The 24,068-nt window shown below is 40.6% G+C and overlaps 1 protein-coding gene across 1 annotated transcript in view; it reads left to right on the top strand.

Annotated features, from left to right (window-relative positions):
- The window catches only part of BRF1 (BRF1 RNA polymerase III transcription initiation factor subunit), a 178,640-nt gene that overhangs the window by 125,358 nt on the left and 29,214 nt on the right, over positions 1-24,068 (top strand). The window contains exons 12-15 of the mRNA XM_009644854.2: positions 3,638-3,699; positions 5,901-5,982; positions 6,080-6,135; positions 7,985-8,241. Of these exons, the coding sequence (XP_009643149.1) occupies positions 3,638-3,699; positions 5,901-5,982; positions 6,080-6,135; positions 7,985-8,241 (457 nt within the window). The remainder of the gene's footprint in view (positions 1-3,637; positions 3,700-5,900; positions 5,983-6,079; positions 6,136-7,984; positions 8,242-24,068) is intronic.

Below are 24,068 nucleotides of genomic sequence, written 5' to 3'. Positions count from 1 at the left end.
GGGGGGGGTGTATGTTTTGAATGACCAACTTATTTTTTTGCCTGTGCCCTGCAGTAAAGTCGTTGTTTTTCTTAACAGAAGAAATCCGCAACGTCTAAGAGCCGTGCCACGTGATGCTACTGCTTTTAAATAAGCTTTTAAGAGGTTGGACCAGATGTTGGCCACATCTGTGTTTTTATTTTGTCGAACATTTCATTTCGACCCTTTTATTAAAAGAGAAAATGATCATTTAGAAATTGTTTGGAAAAGTTTAGCAGCTGGGAAGATCTTTCTGGTCTATAAAAAAGCAAGGGGTTTACTTTCCGTGCCCTGGAGTGAGCCGTATAACATCAAGCAGATGGGTATTTATGGCTGGTAGGGTCTACTCCTGTTGGAAATGATTGCTGTGGAAATTTTCAGATCAAACGGATGTATTCTGGTTGGAATTGGCATTCCGAAACAAAAGACTTTTTTTTTTTTTCTCTTCTCAGTGAAAGCGTTAAACAAGGTATTTGAAGGCACCTCCTCTTCTGAAAAGCCCCTTGCATTTAATGAATGCCTATCGCCTTGGCAGGGAAAAGGACAACTTGCAGGCAGAGGGATATCCTGCAATTACTCTCTCTGCTGCCGTTATGGAGTCTAAGAAATGCTTATTATGTATAACTTGCTTCTGGATTCTTCTCTGCAATTTACCAGTTGGAGAATGAGTTTTCCGTCCCCGTTGCTAATTGATCCAATGAGAAAAACTGGCACCTAATTCAGTAGCAAGTTATATTTAAAATGACATGTGAAATTGTTCATGGTGCCTGAAATTACATCATTTTCAGTCTGGCATATTAGGGCTGTATAAGGGAACAGGCACCTACTGTACTGTGACATATTAAATTTTAAACCTCTTACCTAAAAATATAGCAGGGTATAGGAGGAGTAAGGTGTATAATGATGAATAAAACCAGTGGCAGCTTGATTTCAGTGGAATATTTTTATTATTCTTCAGATGCTGCAGCAGTTTTTGCAACAAATAATTTTGGGATGCAATTTTATGTAAGGTTGAGCAGTGACTTGAGTAGTTCTGTCACCATTTCCAAATTTTGATTTTCTAGCCTGCAATTTTCAGAACTTACTTACTAGTGATTTTTGAGGTTGGCTCCCTTTTTCTTTGTCCCTAATTCCAAGTCTGTGTGGATAGCTGACATTTCAGTTTATCTGGTGCAATGAATGTGGAAAAGAAAGAGAATCCATTATTTGCTCAGGTAAACCAAATTGTAAGTTGATGTTTTTTCCCCAAAACTTTGAGGAAAGAAAAGGTAGATAACACATAGAAAAGAGAGGCCATTCCCCCTTCTGTCCTACAACTTGGTGGTTAAAGTGCTTACCCAGAATATGGGAGACCCATTTCGAGTCCCATTTCTGTGCAAACTCCCTCCAACCTAGGAGATGGGCTATTCTGGCCTGGGTAGACTCTTGCACTCTGATGTTGTGCTATTTTATTTTGTGCAATGAAATATTTCTTGGACCCAGGTGGACAATCTCTTAGGAAGGTGTCTCAGACACTAGACTACGGTATTTACTGCTTTCCTCAGTGAATATTTAAGCATTTTGCTCACTGGAAATTTATATCCCGGTTCCAGCAGTTGAGACGTGTAGTGCTGTTTTGCAGTATTCCCTGGACTCTCATGGGTGATGCAGAATATCTCTGCTCTTTGAATGATTATGGTTTGCTAAAAAAATTCCAGTGAGTTATATTAAAGAGGCAGAAAACCACCGGGATGTATTTTGTCACCTTGCTTTTCCTCTCCAGCCCCGAGCCAGGGTGTGCTTTGCCATGTCCTTGGGGCACATCGCTGCCTGCCTGGTAGCGGGGTGCCTACACAAGGAGCTGCTGGCCCTGGTGCAGAAAGTTCTGCTCTTACTGCACTATGGAGAGATCAGGCCAGGAGAAAAGCATATGTACTGAGCAATTACGTAGGTATTATAAAATACTTTACACTTTTAAAGTATTTTTGGGGAAAAAGGTTGTAAAGTAAATCCGGTGCCTGGGACTGAAGTACTGTTAATTTCTAAATGTGACAGCAAAGAGGAATGTTCCTTGAGGCCTTTTCAGTCATATTAGCATCAGATTATCTGAATTGGTAAAGTTGATATTGCATTTATGAGACAATCTCAGAAGAAAATCAAAGCTCAGTGTTATGTGGTTCCTTGCGAGAGGACTTTTTCTTTGCGGTGAAACCCATTTCGCGTATGACTTGGTATGGAAAGAGTTCAGAGCTTTCTGTTGGTTGTTTAAGGTGGATTTGGAAAAGACATTTGTAAGCGCTCGGTGTCTGATATCAGTAAATGTCTGTTGAGTCGAGCAGCCAGATCCTTTGCACTGCCTCAAGAAGCGCAGCCTTTTGTCCTACCTAGTCGTTTCGCTTGGATTCCCGACCCTGTGATTTCATGTACTTCAGGCAACTGGTTTAAACGCCTGAGTTTTGCCAAGCAGGGCATTGTTCCTATCTTCTGGGAATGCTCATACTTCCTACCTTTGCTTGTCTTCACCATTTGGTGCTCCCCAAGCCTCGGGGCTCTGCGTTGCCATGACCTGCCGTTGGATCAGAGAGCTGCAGCTGCCTTCCCCCTCCGCCACTGGCCCAGCGCCGCGCTGCACGGGAGCTCTGCTCTGCGAGAAAGCACCAGGCTGGGGAACCAGCCCATTCCAAGGTCTTATTGGTGGGGAGGCACGTCCCTGGGACTGGGGAGCAGAACCCATGGAGATGCCAAGCTGCTCTGCATCATTGCAGTTTTGATTCGGTTACTGCAGACTGTTGAAACTTAATTTGTTTGTTTTTTCTGCAGGTAAACTGGTTAGGTCATCTCTTGTCTAGTTTTGATTAGATGTAATGGAGATGACCAAGAAGATTGTTCCATTCCCCAGCATAAGTCTTTGCTGAATAATTTATTTTCAGTCTCTACCTGGACTACATTAATAGTGTATTACTGGTGTATATTGATGGGATGTGGAAAATCAGGTTTTGCTGCTGTACATTGTGCCAGTCCCAAATTAGGCCTCAGTTCTGTGCTGTTATGCGTTTTAATGGACAGAATATTCAAAAATGTGTTTTCAGAAGAAGTCTTAATAAATACAAAACTAGAAAAATTACAGCAAAATTGTGACTACAGGAAGTCATTACCATTTAACATTTATTAGATCCTTCCATAGCTTTTAAAAGTTATTTTAAAATTTGGAAATGTGGGTAAGTGGGTATGAGGTAAGTGGTTCAAATGCTGATAGATCAGACTTAAGAAGCAAGCCATGGTATAACTGTCAGCGTGATGTGTTATTCACTGGTCCACGCTGCTTCCCTGAAAACAGAAAATATTTTCTAAGTCATAATTTACGGATGAATCGTTGACCTATAGGCTCTGACAGAGAAATTCATGCTCTGATGAAAGAAGGACAGTCATCATCCTAAAATGGTCTCTCCAGCTTCCTGGTGAACATTTGTGGCTGTAAATTAAAATGGGGAAAAAAAAGGCAATTGGAAGTGTTTCGTACCAAAGAGGACTGTACCAATTCCCAAATTTTAAATTAATTCAGTGTGGTGAATTTGTGTGTGCATGTTGCGATTGATTTTGAACAAACATCCGCTTCATTAAAATGTGTTCTTTTCTGTAGGTGACAACACGGGAGACGGTGAATTAGATCTGAGTGGGATTGACGACAGTGAAATAGATCGGGTAAGGTGCCCTCTTATCCCGGGTGTCTCTGTGTTTGGATATCTGAGAAAGCCGAAATGATTCTTACCTGGTTTATCCTCTCCCCTCACTGCCTTTTCGCTCTGATCTATGGAGAGGTTTGAGCGATTTCAGTGATCTGAGATCAAAACTAATGTTCAGGCAAGCCAATTTGGTGTTCCTTGCCCAAGTTATATATAACGAGACTGCTTGCTCTTACCATGCTGGAATAATTATGGTTTAGAATGTCTTTTATTCTGAGGAAGGACTTTTAAAAGTTTGGTGGAGCTCTAAATTAATTATTTAATTAAGATATATTCAACATGGGAGGCTGCCATGGAAACCAAACTGTAAAACCAGCATATACAGCTTCTGTGTTCTTTCAAGGATTTCTGTAGCATTTTCTGGATATATTATTATTATTTGTGTGGCAGGGAAAGATATCCTTTACCATGTAGCCTGAATACGACAGCCAGCCAGCTGTGGGAAGGGGCTTGCTGAAGGCCACACAGCCGGTCAACACTTGAACACATGACAGAGTCCATCTCTCCTGGCTCTGAGCCTGACGCCCTCTCCAGCCACCACGCTGGTTTAAAGTGAAATTTGAACAGATAATGCCAGTGCCAAAAACCCTGTTTGGGGTACAAAATCATTGAGAGCAATAAGCTTGCATAGGGATTTCTGATCTGCAGAAGGTTGTTGGTGATGGATGAAGGAGCAGGAAAATGCTCAGCTTGACTTAGCTGTGAAGTGGGTTTTGCTAGGCTGGGTGTTAGGAGGGATCTTGTGAGTCGAGCAGATGTGGTATGGAGGGAGCAGGGAGGCTGAAGGTTTTTAATATAGCAGGTCCATAATTTAAACAAACATGGGAGAAGAACATTTTCTCCTCCTCCTAGGCTCTGTGATGAGGTCATAACTCTGCTTTTATGACCACATGTTTATTTCCATGGCAATAGACTATAATATTCTAAGCTCAAGATTATGAACTCTCTAAAATCATAAGAAGGATGAATAACTGAGCTAGGAGGAAGCGAGTTACTATTACGGCTCACCTTTAATAGAAGCAGATGAAAGAGTGAAAATATTGGTCTGATAAAGCAGGACTTGCACAGCTGTTTGCTCACCTCGTTCACCCTTGGAGGAAGGGCTCCTCACTGCATTCGTTTCGTTTGACTGGAGTTATTTTTCTCATAAAATCCTATATGTACATCTTACTTCAGAGAAAATCTCAAATGCTCAAACCCATAAAATGGAGAAATCTCAAACTGTTTTTCTTGCACTTAAACATCATTTTACAAATCTTTGGTCCACTGCTTAAAAATAAAGTGTCTTGCTCATGAATAATGACCCAATTTGTCTTCTCCATTCTGCAGAAGTTCTTCACTCCCAATCAGCATCAGCCATAGAGAACTTTTGTTTCATGGGCTGTTGTGCTAAATATTTGGTTTGTTGTTACATTTAAGTAATTGAAGAGGAGATCTGTCTGCCAATCTGCCCACCTGCCTGCTACCTGCCTGTTTGTTTATTTCTGTAATTCATCTGAATCACTCTAGATGTGTTTTACACCTCCACACCTGCTAATGATGTTACCGAAACTAAGTGGAATTAACTGAAAAAACCCCAGGTGTGGTTACTGAACCCAAGTCTCTCAAATCTAGAAGACTAAATCTCCGGCAGCCTAAGCTGGTTTCGTTCACACAGATGTGGCCGTTGAACCAATAATCTCAGTAACTATGCCTAAACCTTCGCAGAAACCTACCCAGAAGACACATGGTTCTGTTTTGGTAGCACAGGGCAATGGTTCCCATACTGTTTTGAATTACAGACCACCATCAACATGCAGAATTACTTGCAGATGACCATGTTGTCATGGTACTCTCTCGTATCATCTGAAAAAGACCATAAACCCAGGATCCTTTTAGGTTAATTATAGACCAAGTACAATGAGTCCTGGATGGTTGTTGGTCACCCCATCATAGTTTGGAAACCAAGCACTGTTTTTTGAAAACACGCTGTTGTTTTTTGCCAGCTTTAGAAGTACTAGAAATGCTCTCTGATTATCACATCTTGGCCATATTTTCTTTCATTAATGTATTTTTAAAAACAGAATGTGAATCGACCTTGCCAGTGGTTTTTCAGTTCAGGTTTGCTCTATGCTTTTCAAGTTGATTTCTAAAAGTAGATAAACTTGTTTTGTCTTTTAGTATATACTTAACGAAACAGAAGCTCAGATAAAAGCAGAGCTGTGGATGAAAGAAAATGCAGATTATTTGAAGGAACAAAAAGGTGAGCATATAGGACTGAAATTCTCCTTGTGGCCAATGTTGCTGAAATATGCAGTCTGTGTAATCTTCATGCTGGTTACCCTTTTGTCATCTTTCAGAAAAGGAAGCAAGAATAGCAAAAGAGAAAGAACTTGGGATTTATAAGGAACACAAGGTATTAAAACTGTGTGCTAATTGTGTCTGTTTGAAAATGTCCTGGAAGTTCATTACATTTGCTGATCAACTCCATGTAGGATGTGTGGGCATAATGGTACAGGTCACCGCTAAACAACCAAAACTATTGTATCCCTACCTGTTATTGAAATACAAGGCTATAATTTTTTCAGGTGGTGAGTAAACCACTTTCTTGCCCAAATTTTTATTTTAAATTACTTTTGTGAGAAAATTCTGTGCATGGCAAAGTCAGATCTGGCTCTTTGCATTTATGATTGCTGTCCTAATTGCTTGCTTATTTAAATACAGGTCTCAAGACATACCTAATTTTTTTTTTAACGTGCGCATGGGGAATTTGTTTGTACTTGCCATAACTTCAGTAGCTTTCTTTGCTCTTGCAATAATGATTTCTTTATGAAGAACTGAACAGATCCTTGTTACAGTCACTTGAAGGAGTATTTTGTTCTACCTTTCATAAAGAATGCGACAGTTATGTTAACAAATGGCATGTCCTGTCTCCATGTTTAGCAGTTTAAAGCAGCCTAATTGGCCGTATATTCACGATTTACGGCATTAGTATTTTGTGTAATTGAGCAAGTGACAAGTCAAATCTTCCACACGCAACTAAAATCCATGTTAGTTTTTAGTGCATATATTCTCTATCTTTTTTTCCAACTAATGCGAAAGACAGAGTTTCCTACTTCCCCTAGGTATTTCAACAATAAAAACAAAACCAGACAATGAAACACTGTTCTATGCTTCAGAGTTTCTCATTCATCCTGCGCTTATGGAGACGTGGCAGTCTACCAGCAATTTTCAAAATTGTATAACTCGTTGGCACCGCCAAGTAGCCCAAACACCCACCTTTTTGTTCGGACAACACAGGAGTTTTTCTCTAAGTCTGTATTGTTTCTGACAGCTCGAGTAGAACTTGATTAATATACTGCTTTCCAATTTTAAGGTAGCACTTGACCCATGTAGGTAAACAGAGGGGCTATTATCCATTAAAAAATAAATCTCCTGCAGAGCTTGGTGTTAAAACCTTCCTTTGAAAAGGAAAATGCCGAATGAGAAACAGAGGTTCTTTTTTTTTCCCTGTACCTACCCAGGCACTGGACGTGGCTGGAAATGTTCTCCAGTGTCACTTCTCCTTGGCTGGCTCTGCACAGCGTCAGCCCCCGTAGCCCAGCGCGGGGCTCGGGCTTGAAGCGCTTGCCTGGGAAGGGCGGCTGCAGGTGACATTGCTGCAGGTGACATTGCTGCAGCCTCCCGCTTCCCAGCCCTCGGCGTTAGTGCCAGTCCACGCTTAGAAAGCTGCCGCTAATGTTCTTGGCCTTTTTCGGGGGGGGAGAACCTGGGTAGATGCTGTCCCATGTCGCATTCAAACTTGATGTAAAGTACTGTTGCAGTTTTGATACGGAGTTGTCAGTGCTTAGGGGAGTTGTGACCCAGCTTGATTCTGACTTTAAAGGCAATTTTAGCAGAGGAATTTCTTTATTTCCACGCTGGGTAATGTTGTCAGGGTCCTTGTTCCCATAACAGGACTTCACTCCCTTTTTTTTTTTCATGCATGAGAAATGGCCCATGTTTCTTCTCTGGCAGCGTTACAAATACTAAGTAAAGAATTTGTAATAAACTATTTGGCAAAAAGCGAACACTTATCTCTCAGAGAAGAGAGACCTCTCGGTCCTGTTGAGTGGCAGGAGAGGGATCGCTGGCTTAGCCCGGCTACATCGCCTGCATCCCTGCATCAGCAGCACCTGAGCCAGGACTGCTGAGCTGCAGCTCGCCCTTCTGCTTCACGGAAACTTTGTTTGTATCTACATCACTAATTTTATATTTTAATTAAGCCAAAGAAATCTGCAAAGAAGCGGGAGCCAATTCAAGCCAGCACAGCAGGAGAGGCAATTGAAAAGATGTTAGAACAGAAGAAAATCTCAAGTAAAATTAATTATAATGTGCTAAGGGACCTGAACAGCAAAGGAAGTAACACACCAAAGAAAGAGGATGACAGCACTGATGACAGCACCAACACCAAGAAGCTGTCAAGAAGAAAATCTATTGCCAGTAGGAATATAGCCAACCCTGTAAACAGTGTGGGAAAAAGGTACTGCAATTGTTCATTTATATCTCTGTCTGTGAGACTGTCTATGTATCTTTCTGAGCCAGACAATGTAGGGACTGAAACATTTGTTTGAGGCTAAAATAATGTCGGGGCTCTGTTTTTATTTATTTTGCCCGCAGTGTTGCGGTGGCACCTTATTTATAGTTCACGTATCAGAGGTCTGCTTTGGTGCAAGTTAATCATCCTGAAGCCAAAAAAAAAAATCAATGGAAATTCATAAACTTGAATCTTTCAGCCGGGGACACCTTTTCTTCATATGCTCCTGACATTTGCTGTCCTTCCTTTCGAAGTTGTGTGTATCAGCTGACATGACACTAAATGTTCGAAAGTTTTGGCTTTTTGCTTGGTTTGAAAAATATAGTTCCCATCTGTTTTGATAGCTAACTGTTTTGATTAGCTTTTAGTTTAGTTTTATTCCAAACTTTTGTTGTTAATTGATGAGACAAATATAGAGCTTTACAGTAAATATGTTTGTCGGTTTTCTGGTCTGCATTTGCAAATGTTTTATAGTGTGATGAAAGCTACTATTTTAATGAGTAAAATATTCGACTTGCCGGGCAGATTTGTAGTGTGCTGTAAAGCGTTTAAGGAGATTGATGTGTCCTCTCTGCAATATTCAACTATTTTATTCGTCTTCAGTTTATGGAATCATGTCAGATGATCATTTGAATCATGCCTATGTATAGTAATTTCTTACTTAGATGTTATATGCTCTTTACTACCTAAAATACACAGAAGTATAGGCCTGATGCCACAAAGAAATTTAGGTATTTCATTCTGAAATGGAAGACGGTGTCTTTGCTCCATAGTTCAGATTTAGGCATGTGTTGCAGCCGAGAGTGGGTAAGAGACCAGGGAGGGTGGGAGGGCGGTGAGAAATCATCTATTTGTACAACAATGGGAGATGCAGGGCACCTGAAAGTGTGACACTGGGAGGGTTAGTAAGTGCATGTCCTTCAGAAGCTAAGCAAAATAAGGATGACTAGACCCAAACCTCTTATTTTGACTTCATTTGATGGTGAGGCCAGAAGCGCAGTCTTCAATTTTGGCTGAGAAGCCAAATGCCAAAGCCAAAGTTGTTTCTCAGCCAAACATTGTAGACAGTGCCTCTGGCCTCACTGTCACCGGGATGCAGGTTTTTGCAGTGTACCAAAAATCTTTTTCTTTGCTGTACCTTCTTTATTCTGTCTTTTACCAAGATGGCTTCATCCTCATTCAACTTCTCACTCTTAATATCAACAGCTTTGCTTTCCAGTTCTTGACTCACTGTGGATTTTAGTCTCCCCTGTGAGTTGCTACTTGAGGTCATGTCTAATGGCCCAAGCACCTAAGTTTTCTGCTAGTGAAGGAAAGTGAAGATGCACTGAGGATTAACTAACAGCATTTAGCCTATGCTTTATTTGGGCTTAACGGGTATTAATGAGTCCTACTTGTGGTATTTCTAATAAAACGTGGCCGATTCAGTTGTCTGAAATGCAGTGCTGGGATGGGAAGTAGGGGCTGGTCAGGATCCCAGTTGCATTTCAGAGCTCAGCAGTAACATCCAGGCTCGAGCTGCTTCACCACGGCTGAACCTTGTACCTTCCGAGGTTTGCAGAAATGTTGGGCATTCGGAGCTCCTGTTGAAGTCAGCATGTTAAACTCTTAACAGGTGTTAAACTCTTTGGAAAATCATGCCATAAATATTTAATTTAACAGTGGTGCAACTTGAAAAGGTTTCTAAATAAATACAAATCAGTATTTTCCAAAAGCAGCTAATAAAACATGTTTATTTTTCCTCTTGAGAGCCTAAAGTACGTCCTTAAGATGCATAACAGAGTTTCCTGATGATGATTAGCAGATCTCGGATACAATGAGTTCTGCAGCAGAACACTTCAGAGGAGGTTGGGGATACACGCGGATATGTGAGTTAAGGAGATTTTGCACTCCAGAAGCAGGCAGTGTTCTTGCTTAAATAATATCAAGGACTTGGCAAACCATTAGTTGGACTTTTTTTTTTCCTTACAATTAAAGATTTATGACATACTTGTGATTTTTTTGCTAGTAGTCTAAATGCCGTGCCTTTTAAATGGCACGCATAAATTTCTGTGTTCTGCATTGTTCTTATATGCCATGCATTCATTGCCTTTGTTCAGCATTGTTCCTCTGAGAGGTGAATGGCTAAATACTTTCCCAGTGATATAAAAATCATGGTAATTTATATGCAATTAATAATAATAAAACCCCTGAACATTGCTCATTAGAAAATGAATGAAGCACATAATGTATCCTTATCCAGGAGGCATTTGCAGAGATCCTGCTAACCGTTTTGGTTTGTAGTGATTTGCAGTTCTGTGTGTTTATTTTATATGTCTTAAATATTTAGTAAGCTGCATTTGACTGCAGTAGCACCTTGCATAACCATGCTTTGATCCAGTCCTTTAGTTCATCTGAGTTACAGTCAAATTTTACAGAGCTACTGATTTAGTCCTGATCCCAACTGGAAGGTACCAGTACCAAGTTACAGGGAACTTTACAGGCTAGGAAAGGAATACTTGTTCCTGGTGATTAAATCAGGTATAAAGTTAGGAAAGTAGATTTTTTTTTTTTTAAAAATAAATAAATATCTTTATTGTAAAAGGAAAGCAAGCCATGATTTTATATCCGTCACCAGGTTTGGGCAGATGACGCAGCCAAGTTTGTCATGTGCCTTAGAAATCATCTTCACATACAGTATGTAGCACCTTGGAAATAGGAATTTGATCTTCATCTTTCTAATTGCACCTTACTATAAAATACTCTGCGTTGTTATTTCTGCATAGAGGACTCCAGATTATCTCTAAAAACATGCTTACCCCAGCCAGACATGGTGCAATTTCTGGGTGTTTTTTAATACGACAAAAACTAGCAGTTACAGTGTTAATCAGTTAAAAAAAAAAAGCTTTTGTTTACTGATCTGATAATGATAAGCAAATTTTACAGTCTTGTAAAAAGTTGTTGATTTGCAAGAAATTTTTAAAGACCTGGAATGCTAAGCATGGTCCCAGGAGCGTGCTTAAACTGGATATTCTTTCCGCTGGTGGCCCTTTTGACATAGCTTTGTTGCTACTGTAGTCACTTAATGTTTACTTGGATTCCAAAGATAATATAGCTTATCTATGTATTATTTCATAAAAAATCCGGATTTTCAAATCTTGGAATTGTTTGGTATTTTCTGAAATTTTGTTAGGAAGGTACTTTCAAAGAATTCTTCCAGAGATCATGCAGATTTCTCCTTTTTAGATGAGTAGACATTGTATACATCGATATTTTCAGGAGCAAACTGGATTTTTGAACAGGTTTCTTTACCGTGAATGCCGTGCAACTTCTTGAGTTTTAGAAAAAGTCATGCTTTCCTCAGACACATCTCCCAGAATTGTACTGGGGTTTTACTTATTGTATCTGTCAAGACAGTGGAAGACTGGTAATGACAATGTAAGTAGTTTTAGGAACTTTTATGTTGCGTAAATGTATTTCATTACATTTCTTAATGCATTTTTGTTCCAGTGGGTATCGCAATTGGTGCTTCATATGCAAAAGCTGTTTCACTCCCTGTGTTAGAGATGTGGCACGGTGGATGTTACCGTAATAGATGTTGCAGCTTTAATTTCAATTACCAGTTGCACAGTTTATCTTCACTAATGTCTTCTGTGCATATGAAGCATAAGAATAATATGTTGAACTCCTAGAAAAGAACAATTGCCACTTTGAGCTACTTAAAGGCTGAACTCCAGTTAGAGCTGTGCCACGCGCTGGAGCTCTTCAGGTCCAATAAAGAAGGGTTTTAGGTCTGGAAGCTTTTGCTTAGAAGCTTAATAATTTATTTTATATTTACTTGAGCTGAATTTTACAACATTACTTGTGAAGTGAAATGTGTTGTACCAAGAAAATGTGGGAACAAGAAAGCTTTCAAGTCACTACTTTTTAAAAAATTTAAACCTATTTACTGCTATGTGCTTGAAATTGGTCGTGATATCGGAAAAGACAGGATATGTTATCGGGGGAATAAATGTGTCAGGTTAATCCCCTGAAGAATTTGCCTTGGAAGAAATGAAGCAGGACTGCGAAGCACAGCTGAATCCGTTGTAATGAAACAAGGTTGTTCTGAATGGAAGCATATGAATATATAATAGCAAACCAAATCATGCTTGCTACGAATATGACAAAAGCCCTTGGTAGAGATCTCAAATTTGATTAGATTTGGAAATTCACCTCCAGATTCTCTCCGTGGTTTCACTTGTATTTATCGACCATCCGTTTTGCTTGTGCACATTGGCACGTGGCTCCACCTGCGCTTCCGAGCCACGGGACCTGGATATTGCAAACTGTGCATTTGCAGTACCAGGGACTTGTTCTGCTGCTCAGGTTCCTGGCCTGGGAAGGACACTTTGAATTAGCATCTGCTGCATTTCTGTTGGTTTTTCAACGGGTGTCACAATGCCAGAAAAATCCCCTTTATTATTTGAGGGAATGTATGCAATACTTTTCTACAGCCTAGTGTTTGGCGTCTCATTTAACCTGATAAATTACTTGATACTGTCTTGGCTGTAACGGGAATCAGATACCTTCCCGGGGGCGGGGAGTAAAATATGGGCAGAAGCCTAGTTTAGGTGTTTTGGAGGAACCCGATGATCCCACGCTGCAGAGGGAGCCCAGCGGTGGGACCACTGCCCTTGGCTCCCCCCAGCTGGACCCTCGTTCACAGTTGGCCCTTTCTGGTGCCCAGGGTGTGTGTGTTACTCCGTAAAGCAGAAGTTTGTTTGGATCTCATCGGCTTTGCCGGATCATTTTTGGCAAAGCCGTGGGAGGGAGAGAGCGTGGGGAGCTATTTATCACACCCAGCCTGAAAAATTTCTCTTCGCTTGTTGATAGTGCGGATGTCCAGCAGAAGCTGTATTTCTTTCTTCTGGGGAATAAGGAGGGAGGAAGCCCCACACCACCTGTTTCCCTCACATCCAGGATTATTGATAACGATAATCCCTTTATTTGTGGTTTTACTGTTTCGGTGGGGGAAGGTGCTGTGCTGAGTGCCGTGCCATGTCCTGGCTGGGTGCTCCTATCTCAGCTACAAGTCTGATTGTCCCAAATGCTTATTCTATCTTGGCTATGGCTTATCATTTGTTTTTATAAACCCAAAGCAAATGGGGTTTTTTAATGTACAGTATTTTTAGTTTATTTTACTTTATGAGACTAGTATTTGTGGAGGGGAGGAGCGTGAACTCATGTTTTCCAGATTACTTAGATCAATCCAAAACGGTGTGGAAAAAAGCTCTGCTTGAATAATCCAAGGGATTCCTGGGTGTCTGACGTCCCCGTGTTTGGCAGATACAAAGCTTTTGAGAGAGAGAGTCTTTTCCATGCTAGCTTTGGTGGCGTGCATTCTCTGTACAAATTGGCCCTTTGAGATGGGATCTTACAGAGTGCTTTTATATCCTTTAATTTTCCACCATATATTTTTATTTTTCAGAGTTGCCTTCAGCTCTTTGTCTAATTTACCTTTGATATCCTGTTTTTCTCTCTCTGCTTTGAAGCCTGTTACATGGTTTGGAAATCATGTGTATTTACTCAAAGTGAGACATTAAATTTTATTTCTTGTCTTGTTCTGCTTCAGGCCTTCTTTTTATATGTGACTAACGTGCTAGCACCAATTTCTCACCTGGAATAAAATTCCTTACAGAAGATACTGGGAGTACTTGTTGAGATGGTGGTTAGGAGTTTCTTCTATAGCTTAATTATTATTTGGTTGATATTTTTGGTCTTTCTTCTGGAAGCAGTCCTGTGTTGGCTACAGGATTAACTAGACTGTGATTCCTGGGTACGAATGTACATGTGGTGGGGAGCCTTCCCGTTGAGCGTGTGGAGGCAGCTTTTGGTTTGAATATTATGTACGTAGTAAATAAATTCTCTAACCACTTTGACATAACTGTTTTCTTATGTGATCTGTGCTTTGAGAGTTTCTTTGGAGTGTAATTTTATGTATGTTTGTGCTTTGCTGTGGTATATAATCATTTAAATCAAAGGTTAATCAAAATGATTAGTTGTTTTGAACAGGAAAACGGTGACATTTGATAAGTACCTCCACTTAAAATAAACCTTACCAGTATTTTCCAGTCTTGTAACTTTTAGAGGGACAAGCTTATACAAATTATGTTTAGTATTTTATTTACGAAAAGCAAAGCCAAGAAAAAATGAATTCAAGACTTCCAAGGTTCTGCTTTTCAAGTCATGCTTCTCCTTATTAAAGTTAGCTGTACGGGGGAGAGCTTTACGAATGACCTTGAAAGGAGCCGACACATGCGTTTGCTTGTTCACAGTTGATTTGAGGAGTTGATCTGGTAAAGCCTGTAGTGATGTTGTAACCTAGCTAATGCTGCAGGTTACTGCTGTTCATGTGAGCCAAGAGGCCTTTTGTAACAAGGAGATAAATCAGAGGCAAGAACTGGAGAGAAATGTGTCTGGCTCAACGTGTTTTAAAATGAGTGTGTGTTTTTAACTTCTCAGTGCTAAAATGTGATGAGCAGCAGCCTTTCCTTCTTCATTAAGTGAGGACACAAGAGGAAAAATGCTTTGCTTCTGCGTGTAGCACCACGCTCCTGGGTGGACGTGGAGTTAAGCAAATGCCACCGAAAGACTTGGGAGGCAGGAACCAGCATGCTGTCCAGGGACGGTGCGGCAGGCTATCCCTTTACTCTCAAATTCATTTCTCATGACACTGAGATGGACCAGAAGGATGGGGGAAGATTTTTTTTTTTTCGCCCCTAAAAAAGAACAAAAAGCAAAAACAGTTCCCCAAACCCATCCTTCCAGAAGCTGGCAAGTGTTTGTCAGGATTTGACGTTTATTCTGATTACTCAGGCTGTTTTGAAGATCAATTTCCCCTGATACCAACAGTAACATTTTTCTTTCACATCTGACAGGCTTGCTACTCCTGCAAATACAGCTGCGCTAAACTCCGAAACACGTATGGGTGGCGTTTTGCGTGGCTGGGCCCTGTCCCACCAAGAAAGGAGCTCCCTCCCGGCCATCCCCCGGCCCAGCTCGCATCCCCAGCCTGCGGGATCTGCGTGCATTTGTGCTGCTGCCGCAGGAGATGCTCCGCCACGGACTCCCAAGTCCTCTCAGCAGCTCCTCCAGCAGCTCTGCACTTACCTGTCCCGCAGCATCCATTCGTTTGGGTGGGGTTACCAAAACCTCATTCCTTCATCCTTCATCCCTCAATCCTTTCCTTCCTCCTGCAGGAGGCGAGTTACAGAATCTTTCATGCCTGTTCTGCCAGGGAGTTAAGGGAAACGAAGTTAAAGGTTTTCCAGCTTGTTACGTTATTAAAATGGTATTTTTCCTAAGAATCCCAGTTTTGCATTCATTAGCTTTTGAGTACTGGAATAAAATGCCAAAATTTCAGTATGGCAACTAACCCACCTGTATTTTTCACTCTGTAAAATATAATTGGAGAAAAATGCCCCTGGAATAGCTTAATAATAGGAGAAATAATGTAAAGAAGCCTTCTCGATGTGAACTGTACCAATTTCTGTAAGTTCAGTGATGCTGCAAATCATCTCTAGTTGTACATCATTCATTAAGAGCATTCAAATTTTATAGTACAGACATTTAATGTTGTCAAAATTCGGTTTAGTGTAAAGATAAGGGAACATGGTCTGCTGGGGCTGCAGAGGAGCATTCCTGAGCTGTCATTTATTTGGATTTAGGAGAACCTTTGAGAAATAAATATAAATAAACCTTTCAGGATTGGGTGAGGACAAATCTAGGCTTGTATGAGTGTTTCAGCAATAACAAGCGACTGCCAAATCCAGTGCTGGGTTCCATTTACCCCAAATGATTAGAATGCCTTCAATTTAAAACTGAAAAGGCATTGATCTGGCTCGACCTCGTGGCCCAGACCCAGGTCAAGTCTCCTTATTTTTACAGCAGCCTTCTTGTTTGTTTAATATAAATTGGATATTGCTTTTCCGCCTCCCACTCCAGAAAATCGTCTCCTTGTCGGATTCCAGGGGAGGTCGGCTGGGCAGCGCAAAAATGCAGAGGGGATTTTTGTGACTGTCTGAAATAATTTCGTCTTGCGTTTTAAGACCAAATAGGAGCGATTTTAGCCCAGAAGATAATTTTGTGTGACAGTTGGATGGCGGGTGCCTTGTTTATGTATGTTCTCATTTTCAGGTTGGTTATAAGAAAATGATCTGCGAGCTTTTTCTTCCAAATTGCACTCGGTGGGTCTAATGGGAGACTTAATATAAATATGTATGCGCAGTCTCTTGAACTTTAATAGTGTGTTAGCAAAACCAGTTATATGGGGGGGATGGGGGGGTGAGGGGAGTGGGGAGAAACAAAGAAATAGGGAGTTTTAGCTCTTGTCAGACCCTGGAGGTGCCTGTCCTGCTGTCACGGCCGGGAGTCCTTCAGCGCTGCGAAATGCTTGTTCTCAGTCTGTGCATTTTTCCAATTTATTTCTTTGTGTTTTCACGGGTGGAAAATGATTGGTTTCTGAACTGATTTTCCTTTGACCCTAGTCCAGCGGGGTCTGCTCGTTGATCTTTGCAGAATCTATCATCTCCTCATTTTTCTAGTATAAACCAGGGGAAGTGTATGTCTGATGCACGTTAGATTTGCAAATGAAGTCGAGTCTTTAGCGAATCTTTGTTAAATGTTGCAGGAAATGGAACAAAGCAAACAAAAAATTAACTTTTTCTCACTACAGTATGGCATATGTTACTTTACCAAGATAATACCCAAACTAGGAGAGCAGTCACATGAAGCTTCTTGTTTCTTGATGTTTGCATGTATTGCCAGGCTGGAGAGCTGGCAATCATTATGTGGTTTTGACTTGAGTTCTTTCACCGTGGCTGGGTAAAGTACTGGAAAGTTATAGCAGTTTGTTGCAAAACTTGAAGCGCTGTTTGTTCACGTAATACTTAACAGCATCTACATAATTAGTTTTAAATTGGCCAGTGTACTGTAACTTAGTCGTTTATGTAAGTGCTGTTCCATTACCCAGTGATGCTCCTGGTGTGCTGACTGATTTCAGTTTTACCTTGCTGCAGTTGTTACTAAATATAGGATGAAACATAGTGAGATAACTTCTAAATGCGGTCTTGGAAGGTATATGCAGGAAATGTAACTTTTTCTTCTGCTGTTGAACTTCCAATGTATTGCGAGTCAGAAATTTCTGCCCAGCATTTTCCCCTTCCTCCAATGCAACACAACGATGGATCGAACAAACCCACTGCTGTGTTTAGGATATGCAGGAACCAAGATAGCTTCTCCACCTGCTCTAGAGCAGCCCATGTCCTTCTCTTCTGCCATACAGACCCCTTCCTTGTGACCCAGAAAGAAGAAAGGGAGGAAATCACATCTTTTACATACCTTTTCCTCCCCATCCATATTTTACATTTGAAAAGAAACCTGTGCTGCTATGGAGGTTGGATGGGAAGGTACAGAGTAGAGTACAGCACGTATGGACCTCAGGCCCTGCAGTCCATCTCCCAAGTGCAATGCAAGTGGCAAACCTCTCACCTCAAGTGCTTTTCCAAGGCATTGCCTGGCTCAGCAGCTGTCAAAAACTGTAGATGATTTGAAATCTTCCCATTCAAGCAGGACCGTGATAGCAGGCAGGGAAAGGATACAGTGAGGCTATTGCAGCCGGCAGCGTGGCACGGTGGGATAGATTTGAAATCCATTGCTATTCAGAGTTGAGAGCAACCTTGCTGAATTGGAGCACTGGAAGATGCTTGGACATGGAGAGCACTCTCAGGTCCCATGCAGAATAGAAGTGTTGGGCATGTATTTAATAGTCCGTTGTCTCTTTATTCAGAAACAGTTTTAGACATGGCATTTATGTGAAAGAAATATATGCTACTTAGCAGCATAGTGCTCTTTTAAGAAGTTATCAACATATTTAATCTGAGTGTTTTGAGATCTGAAGTATGAAGGACACGCATACAAATTTGGAAGTGGAATGAAGTGGCTGGCGCATTTATTTTGCAAGGTTATCTTTGCCTGTCTAGAGTGGTGACATGGTAGTTTTAATAGAAAAATGGCTTTGTACACTTCTCCACGGATTTTATCATGCAGTAATAAAAAACAAAATAATTTGGAGTCCTAACTAAAACTATTGTTGCTGGAGTTGAGCGAGACAATCGTCAGATTAAAGCTGTAGTTGAATCAATCAGTCATCTGATGAATTAATAACAGAGATTAAAGTCAACAGTGAATCAAATGATGAGATGAAGAGAAGCAAGACAGAAATCAGGGTGGTTTAAAACAGAGGACTGGTTATTACAAGGCAGCATCGCCTGCTGCCTGGCTCCTGGAGGCAGAGACGGGCCCTTCCAGTTTGGGATTTAGTAAGTCAATTTAAGTGTTAATTCTGTGCCTAAATGTGCTACTTAGATGAAGGCGGTTTAGACACTTCTTCTCTTTCCATTGCCTGCCAAATGAACTGTGTACAAGCAATACTGGCTTTAAAAAATTGATATGCAAATATAGCACGTCTTAAGCATGTCTGCACTTTATTCATACCTTTTGAACTATTACACAAAAAAATTGGTGGGAACAGAGTAGAAGAAAGACGAACTCCTTTGTGTAGGTTAGTTGTGGGACAAGGTGGGTAGGAGAGCAGTTCGGGTTGCTCATGTTGCTGATGGATGCCTCCTGCAAGCTTTCGCTGGGTATTCCAACATCAAGCTGTACCTTCTGGGGTCCCTCCTCCTCCTTCTCTTCCTCCTCTGGACAGTGTTCAGGAGATTAAGATCGTTAATGGCTCTCAGTAATGTGGCAGTGCAGAAAATGTAACTTGCCGACATGTTCGTTTGTGATCCTGCCTCTGCCACACCTCTTCAAATCTTCTAAACTCATTGGTGAAGTAAGAGCTTTCTTTGCCTACAACCTGGTTCAGTCCAAATGTGATTTTGACCTTTGTGCAGTCTGGAATATAAAAAATTATTGGGCCTTACTGTGAGATTTTGTATAACTTATTTTTATTTTTGAAGTCAGAACATACACACTCTAAAAGTATGAGGGAGAAGCTTGCTGGAAAAGCTTCAGTCTCATCCTGGGAAAAGTTCAGAGTACATACACCTTAAATTTCCTTAAATCCCTGTAGGAATAGGACTGCTTTTTATCCATGCATCCGTATTTTCATTTTCCTGTTATTTACTCTTGTTCTTTTTCATCAGCAAAGCATTGGGGTAATGAAATAATTGGGTTTAACTGGATTACATACATTGATCTGGTATGGCTGAGATAGACTGTGTCATACATTTCATGAAAATAAGCCTAAATACTGGTTCATCAGCTCTAAAAGCATGAAATAACAATACTTAATTCTCTTCTGTTAAAAAAAAAAACAAAAAACAAAAACAAAACAGAGGGGAAGCATGAAGGGAAGAACAGGCAAAGAAAGGGCTAATTAAGGTTTTAAAGCCACTGGGGTCAGGGTGGGTTTTTTTTTTGCAACCAGTGAACTGAGTTCAATGTAAAGTTTGGTGTGTGTAAGCCATAAGAAACCATAAATTCTGTATAATGCAAAATAACTGACTAGCAAGTGACTGACTAGCTAGAGAGGTCTTGGTCGGAAGGGAAAGGTTTCTGTAAAAATTAACCTCATCTTGCTGACCTTTGCCGACCCTGGCTGCCTCTCTTTTAATCTAACCTGAAGAGATTAGAAAACCCCTTAACATCAAAAAGAACCGTAGACATTGTTGTCTCCCAGGGTCCCATTGTGTTTAGCAGTGATTTATCCGGAGGCAGCAGCCTGCTCCTGCACCCGCTGGCACCAGCGATGCGGTGGCGGCTGTAGGTCAGGCCTGCGATCTCAAACCCTGCCTTGGAAAAACAATGTGCAGCTCCCACCATGATGGATGGGAAACCTGGCCCCGGGATTCATTTGCCCAAACTTGTTTGGAAGATTTGCTGGTTTTACTGAATCAACATTTTTCAAGTGCTTCCTGTATTTTATCCAGGAGTGGGTAACTAACTCCTCTTTTTTTCAACTACAGAAAATACAAAGTTAATTACATCAAATATAATCACATCAAAAGTTTGTCTTTCAGCACATGGTAATCTTCAGGTTCTGGATTTTTTTATATATATGTGTGTGTGTGTATATATGTATGTGCATATATATATGCATGTGTGTTTATATATATAAAACCACAAGTTTTACAGAAAAAGCTCTTTAAATAGCTGTTGGAGGAAAATGCAGGTTTTACACATTTTTTTCTATTTCATTGGGAGACTTGGCAGAGGACATTTCTTAAGATCCGATGATTACTAGGCTGTAGTTTTCTATTACCTCTGGGTTGCAATTTAAAATTATTCCTTAAAACATAAGGAGGTCTTAAATTATGAAGCAGTAGGAAATCCTGAGATCCAAGGCCTTGAGTGGGCTTGCAGTATAGTATTTACTCATTATTTTCTTGCTACTTCAGTAGCTCACAGGTATTAAGCACAGCGTTATATTAACTTTTTGGTGAAGACCAGACACTAGAAAACTCAAGTTTATGGTTCAGCATTTGCTGATAGGATTTGCAGCTCGGAAGTCCAGATTTAAGATGGTTTTTGCAGAGCACTTGCAAGAGGCCAGCCACAGTAACAGATGTATTTTTGTCTAAATTACTTTCCCTCTCTTTTCAATTTCAATATCTGCTGATTTCATTTTAAAACCCATTTTAAAGCAAATGAAATAGCTAAGACTTTTTCTAGCACAGCAATCAAGACCTTTAATAGCCTACCTCTCTACAGACCACAGTTTTAAGAGGTGATGTTTGTGGTGCTGTAGTCTGGGCTGGGCAGGGTGCTGGGCGTACACCATGGGAGGCATGGTGGAGCTGAGGGTACCCGTATTAGCCTCTACTTTCAAGTAATTTTAAAGGTTGATCAAGATTTTCAGTCTTTTATTGGAAGACTTACCTCTTACTAAAGCACTCTCAACAGCAGAGCTCCTCTTGCCTTTCCGCCATGCTCCACATCACAGCTCCACAGATACCTGGCCAGCTTCCAGTTTAAATTCACTTCATAGGGTAAATCTGAAATGATTTAAATGCTCTCAGTTTACCACCATGACCAAAAGGGTCAAAGCCAGGAGCTGTACGAGCACTAATATTCAAGAGCGTTTTCAAAGAGGAATTTAAACGTAGCTGCTTTAAAAATGTCATTAAGATGAGATAGGGAATGCTTTAGGTAAGTTATTTCAATCACCCAAGTCTTCTATTCATGGCTCCCCTTAAGGTTTTCTGTACTGTAATGTACCTAGGGCTTGTTTTTTGCCCCACTGACCTTGGTGGACTTTGGTTCACGCTGTCAAATGGAGGAGCAAAGTGTATTCTGGTCTGTATGCAGGCACCGCAAAGAATTGTGAGACTTGGTCCCTAACGAGGCAGGTTGTTAACTGAATGGATGTTCTCAGGCTTTGTGCATGCTTTTGGAAGGCAATGGTAAAACAATCTACTTGACAACATCTGATTTTTTGCCAATTTGTGCTACAGCTTTCCCTGATAAGTTACTAAATGTGCTGTCTGTCACTATTGCTGCAAATACTTTCCTTTCTTTTCTTTTGTGCAATATTTTTTAGGATGTGCATGACCCTTATGTTTAATGATCTTGCTTTTCTTTAGCTCTTATCAAGTGTATCTTAGTGTTATTTATTGTCTTTCTGTCTAAGTGAGGCTCTTCGGTACTGTTTTGACTGCAGTCTTTCTCAAAATCTAGAAAAAGAACCTTTCATTTTACATGAAAAGGAAAAAAATAGCTGTGTTTTTCTTTTCCTTTGAACTTCAAAAGCACAAAAAAAAGATTAAATAGGAAAATGGAGAAAAGATAATTCAAAAACATAGAAAGGTGCTCAATGATTAAACTGTGGGGAACATTCACATATCTGCCATTTGGTCTCCTTAAGATCAATACTATGAGACTAATCTATGATGCTGCAGCAGTCTATAATAACTCTAACGTATTATCTTTCAGAGTATTATTACTGGAATAAAAATTGCTGGTTTTAAATTTTGAAGATATTGGGATACTCATCCTGGCATTCATTATTTCATAAAATGGATCAACAATGTTCTCTGTGTGCACACACAGTTTGATATTCTTTCAAAATGATATTGAAGGGTGATCATGCTGTTCCAGTGATCCTGTCCAGCACAGTTACACTTGGGTGGATGCCAAAAAAACCAAGCAAAAATACCAAGTAAAAAAACCAAGCTAAACGTGACTGCTTCGTATCTGATGCTCAGCGTTACAAAGGTGTCATCTCTCTCGGTTGGGTGATGGAGGGAAGGCAAAGGAGTATCTGCATTGGCGTGACTTTGCCCAGTGAGAGTCACAAAACCAGCGTGAAAGTGTTTTGCGTTGACTTCTGGCCTATGTAAGTTAGATACTGCGAGTTTGTAATTTGGAGAGGGGGGAGAAGCATCTTTAGTAACGTATTTATTGCTGTTCTGATAGACAAGTTACAAAGTTTGGGGTAATTATATTTTCCTGTGTCTCCGTAAGTGGATTCAAAATGACTTGTTTTCTCTTGTGCTGTAGTAACTTGGGTCATTTATTCTTTTTTCTTTCGAGCCACTGAATGCCATATTGCCTCTAAATTGGGAAAATATTAGATTTCCTTAGCCTAATTGTAGAGTCTTGGTTTTGCAATCATATTTCGAAACACTGATGGACGATAGTCAGTGAAAGCAAAATGGTATAATTCTTACCAAGGCTGGATTTGGAAGCCTCTGTTAAAAATATGGTTATAAAGCAACCTGTGACATGAGCAGTGGAACTAGCAAAGTCTAGTTTTCTACTGATTGCCATCTTCTTTCCCTGCGTCATTCCCTTCCCCTGGAGCAAGAGCCCCACCTCTCCTCCATGAGGCTTTCCTGCAAGCTGAGATGGGTTTTCTGACATGAGGCACGGAGCTGTTGGCCAGCTGATACCTGCATGGGCCATGGTCAACGGCCCTTTCCCCCTTGGTGGTGGAACTCTTTTGGGTCTTCTCTTCCTACTTCTGATTTTCACAAAGAGCAGAGGAACTTGGTTATTTTTGTGACGTCTGTCTCTGTTGGATTTTGTGGTCCCTAGACATTTGGAGGGGCTGGAGTGGAATGACTGATGGATGTAACTGTCAGCCTGTCGCATAGTTATCCTTTTATAATTATCTTTTCCATACAGCAGAGAGTGCACCTTGTGTGTGTAGGTAAAGACTTGAAAATAAGGAGTGAATTTCTATTAGGCAGTAGCTGATTTAAGAGGATTTTTGGAGTTTGGGGGGGGTGAGGGGCGTGTTGGTGGCTTTTTTTTTTCTCCAACTGAGCTACTATCTAAATAGCTTCTAACATTTAGAAACTGCTGGGGTTTTGAGCAATTTTTCTGACTGAAGCCAAAATCACAGCATTGTGAGGGAAAGAATAATCTTTAACCCTCAAAAATGCCTATGTTAAAGTTGCCTTATATCAGCAATGAATACGTAGGTGTGATGCGTTTTATCAACTTTGCTTGTAGCGAACCAAAGGGAGTTTGTCATAACACGAGTTGCTTATTGATGACACAGTTGTCTGTGATTGATTAAAAGTGGCAGATTTATTTCAGCTTCAACTCTTTCCATTAGCATTCCTATCAACCATCTGGCAGTGGAAAACCTCACTTGTGAGATAGACTAGGATCTTGTTAAAAAAATTACAAGATTTCTGGGGGCCTTTTTTTTGCCAGTGTCCTGATGAGCCAAAAAGTTGTCACTTTTAGCGACAGTTCTTGTTGCCTGAAAGGCTTTAGACTGATGCTGGGTCAGCCTG

The sequence above is a fragment of the Egretta garzetta genome, unplaced genomic scaffold (assembly GCF_000687185.1).
Source record: "Egretta garzetta isolate BGI_Z169 unplaced genomic scaffold, ASM68718v1 scaffold508, whole genome shotgun sequence".
Taxonomy (NCBI): domain Eukaryota; kingdom Metazoa; phylum Chordata; class Aves; order Pelecaniformes; family Ardeidae; genus Egretta; species Egretta garzetta.
This window is presented reverse-complemented; position numbering and strand designations above follow the sequence as displayed.